The sequence below is a fragment of the Pangasianodon hypophthalmus genome, chromosome 11 (assembly GCF_027358585.1).
Source record: "Pangasianodon hypophthalmus isolate fPanHyp1 chromosome 11, fPanHyp1.pri, whole genome shotgun sequence".
Classification (NCBI taxonomy): Eukaryota; Metazoa; Chordata; class Actinopteri; order Siluriformes; family Pangasiidae; genus Pangasianodon; species Pangasianodon hypophthalmus.
In genome coordinates, this window is record NC_069720.1 from 16,375,864 (window position 1) to 16,388,134 (window position 12,271).

General features: G+C 40.2%; 1 protein-coding gene across 1 annotated transcript; it reads left to right on the forward strand.

Moving 5' to 3' along the window:
- The first annotated feature begins 1,790 nt into the window (after positions 1-1,790).
- Positions 1,791-8,206, forward strand: rgmd (RGM domain family, member D). Its single transcript, XM_026930811.3, has 3 exons — positions 1,791-2,022; positions 5,003-5,517; positions 6,762-8,206. The coding sequence occupies exons 1-3, from the start codon at positions 1,929-1,931 to the stop codon at positions 7,431-7,433; spliced, it is 1,281 nt and encodes a 426-aa protein (XP_026786612.2). The 5' UTR covers positions 1,791-1,928; the 3' UTR covers positions 7,434-8,206.
- Positions 8,207-12,271: the final 4,065 nt, after the last annotated feature.

Consider the following 12,271-nt stretch of genomic DNA (forward strand, 5'->3'; position numbering starts at 1 on the left):
TTGCAAACAATGTCTTTTGATATCACAATGTGATATTTTTGTCTTATATCACAGAGCTGTCAAATTCTCAATTCTGATTGGTCAGAAAATGTTGAGTAATTTTCTATAAACTATTGTATAAACTCTATTGTAATCACTGGCAAATTGCTATGCAATAAGAGGAATTAAACACTTCAGGATGTGCTGTTATTGGACAATAATCTTCACCGTGTCACCACCCAATCGTTGATTATTTTTGTGTAACAGCTTGCTCGGTCATGTTTTATTCCTTATCTATCACCACCCTTACTACTGACACCTGAAAAAGGTAACCACAAAGCAGCTCCCAAAGCAGTGTTAAATGGTAGCCTGCCCCAATCTGTTATTTTAATCATTTATTGCTCATCTCAGGGGTTGTCAAATTTTTAGCAGCCGGAGACCCTTTTAACTGTAAAATAAATTTTACACACACCCTCAGTACAGATTTTTTAAATGAGCACAGATTAGTATTTAATTGTGCACAGTAATATGCTGGTTATTTATTGGAGCCATGGAGCTTTATATTCCTGAAATTTCCATCAACAGAACATTAGATTCAGTATTACATTATTTATGGGCTTCATAGCTTTGACTTATTGAGGTTTAGGTTTAATTATAAGGACTCAGTAATAAATATAGTGGCCATCACTGTAACACAATATAAAACAAAATTCAGAGACCCACTGACCATGCTTCAGGGGGTAGGGCTGTACCCCTGGGGGTAGGGCTGGGCGATATGACAGGAATAATACTGCTATTGTGATAAAATATGTCACATTTGTTATGAGATATTGTGGATATTGTGATACCTTTTTATTACAAACTGACTAGAAGAAGCTGATGTAGTGTTAAGTTTTGTACTTAATCTTTAATATTGTTTAAAAAAATCCCTTTCAGTGTTAGCTAAAATATACAAATATTTTATATAAAACGTATAAACTTTTTTTAATGCAACACTACTGCTGGCACAACATTACTGGCAGTTGGTGAGCATAACTATATATCATGATTCTGTATACTCACCATCCACTTTAAAAGGAACACCTGCACACCTGCTTATTCATGCAGTTATCCAATCAGCCAATCACGTGGCAGCAGCACAGTGCGTAAAATCATGCAGATACAGGTCATGTGTTTCAGTTAATGTTCACATTATACATCAGAATGGGGAAAAGGTGTGATCTCTATGACTCTAACCTTTAAGTGCTTATATGATTTACTATAACCTTGCTGTCAGCTCGAACCAGTCTGGCCATTTTCCTCTGACCTCTCTTATCAGCAAGGGGTTTCCACCCACAGAACTGTCACTCACTCAGTGTTTTTTGTTTTTCGCACCATTCTGTGTAAACTCTGTGTAGAGACTGTTGTGTGTGAAAACACCAGGACATGAACAGTTTCTGAAATACTCAGATCAGCCCATCTGGCACCCACATCCATGCCACAGTTAAAGTCACAGAGATCAGACTTTTCCCCCATTCTGATGTTTGGTGTGAACATTGCCTGAAGCTGTTGACCTGTATCTGCATGACTGTGTGCATTGTGCTGCTGCCACATGATTGAATGATTGGATAAATGCAAAAATGTGCAGGTGTACAGGTGTTCCTATTAAAGTGCACGGTGAGAGTATGTATCGGCTCAGATCATCTTTATTCTTTATTAGTGGCAGCATCAGTGACTAAACCCCAGAAGGGCGGAGCAAAGTTAGCCCCCGCCCGCGAAACAGCCAGACCCCGCCCCCTGGTAACAGTGAGGCCGAGTCCCTGCGCAATGCTCTCAGTGCTACTGGGAGAGAGAGAGAGAGAGAGAGAGAGAGAGAGAGAGAGAGATGTGCTGTGAGAGTTGTTGTGTTTCTCCGCAGCGTCGATGAGCAGCAGAAGTTGGTGATCTCCATTCTAACTGAATGGATTGGCATGGGGAGAAGCGGAACTCTCAACTCGGCTAAGCTGCAGCTTTTTAACCGGATTTCGCTTGTCATGGTTTCTCTGTCCCTCTTACTTCAGCCAGGTGAGCGGACTTTGCTGCTTTTCCCCCCTTTTTGTTCTGTCTTTTCCAAACTTCGCAACTTGGCAGAGCCACAGTTAGCCATTTCGAAGTTTTCAGAGCCTAGATAAACCTATAATCCTTGGGTTTTTTCTTTTCCCTCGGGAACATTTTCGCGATATTTTAGCTCGGTGGTTTGTTGTGTTTGCTGTGGAAGCTTTAACGAGGAACTCTGTGAGAACTCGACGCGGTTATTTAGCCACTAGCCAGCCTTGCTAACATAACAGCGCGAGCGTGCTAAGCTAAACCAAGCTAGCTAAAGTTTGTGCGCCGAGATTTTCTCTTAACCCTTAGCTAAAGGCGATGGCGTAATTTAGGTTTTATGCAGTGCTTGCTTTATTATAGAAATTCGTTTGAACTACATTGTTTTGACCAGGTGTTTACACATTGTTTCGAATGTTTTGGTGTTGGTTATTATTATTATTTTTATTTGTTTTTCCGTTTGGTCTGTAGCCTGACCGTTAACACCAGGGACTTGGCTGAGTTGTAAACAGCTAAGTGCGCGCTCTCAGCACCACACACACTAGTTCAACTTTAAACATTTCCTCGCTGTTTTTCTGGTTGGAGTTTGAATTTTTTTAATGATGAAATGTTTTCAGAAAGCGATAACTCTGGCCTGCTTGTATTGTCCCTGCAGTTCTCTCACTGTTTGGTTTAGTTTGCTGCGTTATATTTGTCATTAGTGTGCAGCTACAGCATCAGAAACAACAACAACAAGCAGAGTCTGATCTGCATTTATTTCTAAACCTTCAGGATGTGTATTATTGTTATCTGATGTTCACTGGTTTCCTGATTTTATACTGATTAGAAATCCTGAATCATTTTGGACCAATTTCCTGAGATTATATGTGGACATGTGTAATTTATAAATGGAGTATTTATAACAAAGTTTCAGAGCACACAGATGAGGTATATGTGTGATTATGATCGAGATGAAGATCATAGTGAGATAGATGTTGCATATCCTATAAACACCACTAGGGCGCCAACTAACGATTATTTTTTCATAATCGATTAATCTAACGATTTTTCCCCCCTAGATTGATTTAATGTATTACTTTCCAGCATTACAGTAAACGAATATGAATACTACTACTACAGAGCTCATAACTAGGCTTAATCAGATTACACAACACCTACTACAGTACAATATTACTGACATTCATCAGTCATGGCATGAGAATATTATCCATTTTTACTGACCACTTTTTCCAAATCAGATGCTCAGGCTTACATATTCACAGTATTCTGTACATTTTCACTGCTTCCACATATTTTGCATGTATATTTCAGTGTGACCAATGGGAAGAAGGTCTGACTTCTTTAGAAGAAGCCCTGATTTCTTTAATTCACCGGTAAATTCAAAATATCCCCCCACCGTGTCACTGACTGAAACCCTGCAACGTTAAGTGTGTTTTGATCGCCATGATAGCGTGAAACACTGAAACATTTTCGGTGTGTGCACTCAACTCCAGAACGTTGGCGTCAACTCTTCGTTAAATGCACTGGACTCGGGGATTCGACTATTTTAGAAATCGACTCCCAGCACCCTCGATATGGACTAAAAGCGCTAGAAGCGTTTATTGTTAGAAACAATAGTTTACCTACTTACAAGCTAATTGATTCTGATAGCTAGCTTCAGCATGTGGTGTGAAGTGCATGTGGTGTGAAGTGTGCTTTATAACATAGACCCATTAATCGCTAATGAAATTCATCGCTGATTATTTTTATTTTAGAGCGTTGTAGATTTTAGTTTCTTAATTGTTGCAGCCCTAAACACCACCAAGATTCAGTTTCTGTTAGGATTTTCAGATGCTTGGTTGTCTTAAGTTAACTTCTGTCTATGTAATGTAATATAAATTACACCTAGTGTGTTTCTAAAACGAGTACGTTGAGCCCACAAACTCTAGCTTTAAATGCTCCTAGGCAGATTAGTCACGTTTAATTCATGCATAACTAATAGCTCGAAACTGGGTTTGCAGCTGTTTCCTGTCTGTATGCCTTCAGACGCTGCACATAATAGACTTAATAGACTTAATAGACCTAACACGTGACTTCAGGTTTGTGAATGTATATTTCAGGATCTATTCCTGAACGATCGTGTGTATATTATTGTATTTCTGCCTGGTTGAAGCTGAGCCTTTTGCTATCAATATTTCATTATGCCATGTTTTCACCTTGGTCCATTTTTTTATTTAGTTGTTACCATTGTTTATTTTTACTTCATTTCTAGCAGTTGTGTTTCTTTATTCTTACAGTGCACACCCGCAAGTGTTTGTTAAGAATATGAGCTGGTCTCTTTTTCCATCTGTAATGCATTGTGGGAGTTGTGTGTTTCATTACGACATTTTCCGTCACTCCTCAGCTCTGCCTGGCTGCGTGTGAGGACGTTGCCAGATTAATTACTTGGATTGGTTGCTTTTACACATTGTGTAGAATTGGTTTTGAACTCTTCGTAGTTACAGAAGTTTAGAGAGTTACAGAGTATTGTGAATTCTGTAAATGCTTAGATATGAGCTTGACTTCATGCCATAATCGGTTATATCAGGGTTTCTAAGGATATTTTTAAGACTAGGGAAATGTTGGTATGCTCAGTTGCCTAGACATCTCTCTGAAAACTGTAACTCAAAAACGGGATTAGATCTTGTCACAGTATACTGTGCATTTCGATGTGTATCACAATTACTACTATGTTCAATAACTCTACTGAATATCCTTTAAATCTGAGGTGTGATTTATTTTATCTTAATTCTTTCAGATAAAAATACAGAGTTGACCTTCTAGTAAGCAGCCTGTTTGTTGTTTGATAATAATACAAACACATTCTGTATTTTTGAGCACTTAATAGTTTGGATAAAACTGTGTGGCTGGAAGGTTTATCTTTCATATGATCAAGTTCATCTTGTTTAGCACTGAGTGAAAGTCGTCTTTGTCTGGTTTGCAGCTTGTTGTCAATCATGTCGGATCCAGCGCTGTAATGCGGAGTACGTGGCATCGTTCTCACCCGCCGCCGGTCTTCAGGAGGACGTGGTTTCTGATATGGACTACTGCACGGCTCTGAGGGCATACTCCTTGTGCACCAGGCGAACGGCCCGCGGCTGCAGAGGGGACCTCGTTTACCACTCGGCCGTGTTCCGAATCAAGGAGCTCTTCGCTCAGCACAACTGCTCCAGTGAGGGTCCCACGTCTTCAATCAAAGCCCCAAGCACATCCAGGCCCACCGCAGTGGACACGTGCGACTTTGAGAGCAGAGCACTGGCTTTGGGTCCAGCGGCTGCACAGAAGAAAAAGTATGCACACTGTGGACTATTTGGTGACCCTCACTTGCGCACTTTCAAAGATGAGTTTCAGACGTGCAGGGTGGAGGGTGCGTGGCCGCTCATCCACAATCGCTACCTCTCCGTTCAGGTCACGAATGTGCCTGTTGTGGAGGGATCAAGTGCCACAGCAACCAACAAGGTGAGATATCAGCACTGACATGCTTTCATACCAGGTACACAGCAGTCAGAGGGAATGATACTCCTGCATGTTTGCCATGTGCTGACAATTGTAGACATTTAATGATAAGCATGGGTCATAACAACGCAAACGAAACACACAGTAACTGGCCAATTAAAGTACGTATGTCTTCTTTGGTGTCACGACTTAGATTATACTATTTAGAGTAACAGCCTTCAAATGATAAGCTACAGATTTTGATCACTGAAATAGATCAAGTCAGTTTTAGAACTTTTAGTTGACAAGGGGGCCACAAATTTCCAATAGTAGCTGCTAATTATAGGTCATGAGGATTTGTCTGTATGATAAATGATTAGAATCTGACCAGAACCATGTAGCTAAGAGGTTACTTATGACAAAATACCCAAGGATGTGGCGCATCAGGTGACAACATGCATCTATATTTAGTGTAGATGGTTCCTCTCTGTGGGAATTTGCTTTCTGTTCTCTAATATTTGTTGGTAATATTTATAACAAGGAAAAAAAATTCAGAATTTCTTTCTTTGTGATGTGCTGTTTTGGTGTTGACAGACTGAAGCTCCTGATAACAGTGGGCAGTCCAGCAGTTACTTCTTGGAACAAAGCAAGCAATTCCTGGAGAATATGCTGGCATTAGATTGTATTTAATCAGTGGGAAGTGATCTATCAAAAGTGTATATACTGTATTTGTGATTCTTCTAATCATAATTTTGATGAAAACGAAAGATGAACAAAGGAGAACATCACTGCTTGCAATTAGGATATGTCTCTTCTTTTTAAGTTTGCTGTATTCCCTTACTGCCACTCTGTGGTGAGGTTTAAATACTTCAGCCTCAGTTCACTATGTCTTCTACACAAACCATGCTTATAAAATTCAGCCACTTGCTCTGCTCTTCTGTACAGGCCTTACTGTGCTGTGGAGGATAAAAAAAAAAACAAAGCATGCACTCTTGCTGATGTCACGTAACTCATTGGCATGGCATATTTCATATATAAAAAAAATTTTTTTTAAGAGAGAGAGAGAACATCTAACATCATATCCTGAAGGAGCACTGATAAGTCTTAGCAGTGCCATGACATTTAACTAATAAGGAATAAAACGTGCTGTCATAAGAAAATAATCATCAATATCAGGATGGTGTGGATCTGTGGAGAGGAGCAGCATAGAAACGGTAAACTTGATTTCCTTTACTGTCACTTATCGATTATTATCATCTCGTCCACAGATAACGGTCATATTCAAAGCGTACCGTGACTGCACCGAGCAGAAAGTGTACCAGGCCACCACGGATGACGTACCGTCTGCCTTCCAGGACGGCACACGCAGCGGGGGCCATGCAGGCAGCCTGCGCATAACCGAGGGCAGCGGACACGGCGGCGTGCGCCAGGTCACCATCAACGCCCGCTACCTGGGCACATCCATCATTGTGCGGCGGGTTGGCCGCTACCTCACCTTCGCCATCCGCGTTCCCGAAGAGATGGTGGAGGAGAGCGGCGGCTTACAGCTCTGCCTGCACGGCTGCCCACGCAGCGAGCTCATCAATGCTCACGTGCTGAGCCGAGGACAGCGGCAGGAGGAGAGCGATGGACAGCTGCAGACGGGCAGCATGGGTCACGCCGACCTGCTTGAGCGTGCCACCTCCAGATGCAGGGAGACGCTGCAGGTCGAAGACGTTTACTTCCAGTCATGCGTCTTCGACGTCCTCACCACCGGAGATGTGCAGTTCTCTATGGCAGCGTTCGCAGCGCTGCAGGACCTGAAGGCTCTTCCTCCCAGCACGCTGGAGCAGAGCGCAGTCAGGACTCCACACGTTTCTAACAGAACGAGAAAGAGCTCTCCATCAATCCTCGTCATCACTCTGCTCCTTTTGCTCATCCTGCTGAAGAGGCCGGGCTAGCAGAGACACAAGGGGAAGAACGGATTTGACTGAACTTCTGTTTTAAAGCTCTTTTCATCATCTTTATTGAATTGGTCAGAAGCACTCAAATCATCTTTCCTCACACTAGCACATTAAACCCAAAAGTGCAAGACAACAGTCATTCAAACTCACATTACTTTCCGTAATGGAATTATGTCACGATACATCTCGGTACCTTGAAGAAGGCAGTATGGTCTGTGAAGGCTGAGGGCAGCTATTCGAATCTAATTAGCTTGGACATTATGTGTGACAACACCAACAATGCTTAGTCACGATCCTGGAGGATATTCACAGAATATAGAGGCATCGTGGACACGGCTCTGGGACTGGTAGATAACGACGTCTCTTGGCTTGAACATGGCACTTAATGCTACTCCTTTGTAATAAATGCATTAACAACATGGGATCCAACAACTAAATGAAAATGCTACCTATCAATATAGTTCTACAGGTACAGTATAAAACACTAGGTACAAAAAAGGCTACAGGTACAGCATAAAACAGTAAGTCCCCGAGCCACTCTGCTTCCCGCATTACTGTTTATGGCTAAGAAACAAATTCTTTATATAATAATATATTGAAAGTGTGTATATATGTGTGTATAATGTGTACATTCTCCTGTGTATAGATGATTGTAAATGTGATGTTTTTGCAGCTGTTTTTCTTAGATTTTTTTTTTTTTTCTAAAACTGTCAGAAGTAACTAATATGTAACCCCTGGTCTTTTCCATATTAAAATAAGTTGTCACACTATCCTGATGTTTTACTGCTTTCTTTGGGTTTTTCTGCTGTGTGGTTACGGCTGTGCCTAATATGGCTGATATCCAACTGTAAACGAAGTCAGCACACTCACTCTCTATGTACAATCCAGTCTATAATCACTCTCAGTTTTACCCAAGAACAATCACAATTACCACAAACAAAAAAAAAATCCCTTTGTCGTCTGTTATTGTTGGAAATGAAATCAAACGAAGCAGAGGGTTGTTTACCTACCCAAGCAGGTAATGGGTGGAGGAACTCATAAATGCTTTGGTATACCACAAACCACTGTGGGGACGATAAAAAAAGTTTTAAACATCTGGAACTGTTGCAAACTTGCCAAGGGGAGGATTTATGTGCAGTGTTTCCCTCGCATAGGAAGGAAAAGGGGGAGGGAGGCAGAGAAGCAACAGAGTTTCACATACTTTAGTTGTGTTTTACAGTTGACTGTAATGTGGTAACTGGTAAAATCATGTATTTACACTTTATTGGAACTAATATAGTGCAATACCACCGGACAGTGCGGTTTAAAAAACAGCACATATTTTGTTATTATTTCTACTGCCAAGTCGTCTGTACTATATATGCTGAATTTGGTTATTCTTCTTGACTTCGAGACTTTTAGATAGTCCAGACCACTGATTATGTTGAACATAATCATCACAGAATCTTTGAGTTATTACTCAAGTCCTTTTAGTAGTGTGTCTAATAACAGGGTTCGCCAACTTCATGAATTTGTCGCTAGATATTTTATACCTCCTTTAGTGATTTTTTTTTTCAAAAGTCTAGCATCAGCTCTCCAGCTCACATCACAGCTGCTGGTTCTAGCACCAGTGAGTTAAACTTGACTGAGTTGCTAGTATTTAATAAATTAGTCTTACTGATAGATTGTGGGATGTTAAATATTACAATGAAATAATAAGATATGTTGAAATAATTAGATAACTCAAAATTATGAGTTATTAAACCAAAATAACATATCTTGAAATAACAAGATAATTCAAAAATTATGACAATATCTAAAATTAAGAGTTAAGTCAAAATAATATGTTAAGTTAAAATAATGACATACTCACCAGCCAAAACATTGCCAGGGCTTGTTCCAATCTTCAGCTGTCCAGTTTCAGTGAGTCTGTGCCCACTGTAGCCTCAGATCCTTGTTCTTGGCTGAACGGTTCAGAGCGTTGTGTGTGTTGAGATGCCTTTCTGCTCACCACGCTTATAAAGAGCGGTTAACTGAGTTACCATAGCCTTCTTGTAAGCTCAATACAGTCTGGAAATTCGCCTCCAGCCTCTCTCTTTCCCCCACAGAGCTGCCACTCACTGGATGTTTTTCATATTTCTCACCATTCTGTGTAAACTCTAGAGACTGTAGTGTGTGAAAATCCCAGGAGATAAGCAGTGTCTGAAAAGCCAACAAGCATGTTACACCAAGTCACACATTTTCCCCATTCTGATATTTGAGGTGAATATTAACTGAAGCTCTTGACCTGCATCTGCATGAATTTATGCATTATGCTGCTTCCACACGATTGTCTTATTGGAAAATTGCACTAATGAGCATGTGTCTGAGTGTTCCTATTAAAGTGGCCAGTGGGTATCTTGAAATAAATTATTAAGTCAAAAATAATGAAATGTTAAGTTAAAATGACGGCATTCTCAAGTTGAAATAATTAGATATTAAGTCTGTTTTCACAACTTATGGTTCAGGGCTTCCGTAAGGGTTTCACCTGTTAATTTTTTTGTTTGTTTTAATTCAATAATTGTTACACTATACTTTATTAAATGACATAATTTCACCAAAGTCACCCTGTTTAAATCATTTTGACAAGTGCCAATAATTTCGCTTGTGAATACAGCCCATTTGTCTTGTGAGCTACATGCCACTTGCATAACTAAGCACATCTGGGAAAAAGTTCCAGACTTAATCACACAAAAGGTCCGTGGAAAAAGTGAAACTCTCTGCTAATTTGCGCCTCATTCATCGTGCTATGCTACATCTCCTCCTGCAGAGCTGTTCACCCGTGTGTTCCTCCCGCAGCCGCAGTGCTTCATCACCCTCAGCTTTAATATCATCCGGCGTGGAGACAGGAGAAAAGGCCATTTTTCAGCTGCACTAAAACCTGTCACAAATCATTTTGCCGAGCTCAACTTAACACTGACCGATAACACACCCTCTTAGTCCCTCTACTTATCTGGAGGATGTTAGAAGATGTTTTACTTTATAACGTGTGATATCTCTTGCTGATCACCGGTTTCCCCTTAATTACTCCAGTGCAGTTCACATTGATTGGAAGCTGAATTTCTTTACTATGTCCTCTAATAAACAAGGATAATTATTGCTTGATGATATCTCCCCATCCACACCCCCACACCCCCTCCCCCTACAGAGTGATTAATATTCGCAATGAAGGCTTTAATGTAATATTAATAGGGCGTATGGAAAGATAAATTGATGGCATAGTCCACGTCTTCTCTCTGCTTGATAAATTACTAGATTGATAGCTGTCCCAGATAACAATCTAATCGTTCTCAAAATTATTCAGAGATACTATTGTTTGCTGCGTATACAGTATACAGTGATATCTGTTTGTGGTAATAGATCAGGGCTAAAGTATAATATCTGTCAATAAACTATAAACTCAACAATGAAATAAAATAAATCTATTCTGGGATAGTAAGTCTGAAATGCAGTAATAAAAAAAAATACAAGTCAATCAATTCCAAAGCAAATCAAAATGTTAAGATAAGTCAGAATTCTGAGATAATAAGTCAACATTTTGAGATAAATTAGAATTTTGTGATGTCAGAATTTTGATGAAATTTGCATGAATCTACAGTCTGGGCAAGAAAGAAATCAGCCCCAGCCTCACTTCTTCATACCATTCTGTGTATTTTTCTTACAACCTGTTGCACTCAGTTATACTAAAATCCAAAATAATCCTCTTTAAGATATTTGTTAACAGCAAATAATATGATGTGATGTGGATCCCAAAAATGAAATTGATGTGTTTTTATTTTTGAAAGACAGGCATCCTGCTAGAGCATTTACACCAGCCGCTCCTGGTAGTATAGTGTAACCTATAAAGCACAATTTCCTCTGCAGTGTATTACAATCAGCTTTATTACATGGAGTACACAAGTGTATTAACTTCTCTACTATACGTTTAAAGTGCTGCACTCAGTACCCTCTCTGTATTTCAGGTCATAAGCCTACGCCTCTAAACTTTCTAACAAATGGCCCTTCCACACCCCGAGCACAGAAAAACCCAGCTCAGACATTAGGCGTCTGTATCATAAATCTTGGAAAGTTATAATAATTTGCAATTCCCTCCCTCATCAAAGACAATATTAGCCTAATTTATTATCTCCGTGCGTGTGCGGCGCACAGAGGCCGTGGAGATAAGAGTGTATCAGGAGGGGGATTGATTTTCATTAACTGATTGTAATAAAGATGAACTACCGGGCCTGTGCGCTGACCAAGAGCCACACTTTATTGTAATTGGGCCAATTTATTTCAGAAGCCGCTGCCTCCACTTTTTATGCTCTCTCTCCCTTCCTTCCTCCCTCCCTCCCTCCCTCCCTCTCTCTCTCTCTCTCTCTCTCTCTCTCTCTCTCACTCTCTCATTCTTATCACTTTATCTTTCTCCTTCCATCCTTTCACCTGTTTCTCTTTCACACTCTTTGCTGCCCTTAATGTTTCCATCACAGCGTTTCCTTTTCTCTCTATATTTCTCCCAGTGTGTGTACTATCAGTGGAACAGTCACTGTTTTCCAACCTCCATTTGTTGTTTGTTGCCATGTATATTTGTTCTTACTCGAAATCCATTTTATAAATCAAAATCCACTTCATAAAGCACAATCATTGATGCCTTCCAATTAGAATGGACTGGACCACATTATATGTCCTTACATCCAGCATCATATGATTATACATACAATCAGAATTGCATATATAGTGTACTGCTACATAGTGGGATGTTCTGATGCAGTATAACATCCTTTAGCTACACAGATCTCTGCATGCAGTCGTTTTCTGTCATTAACACATGGTTTCAT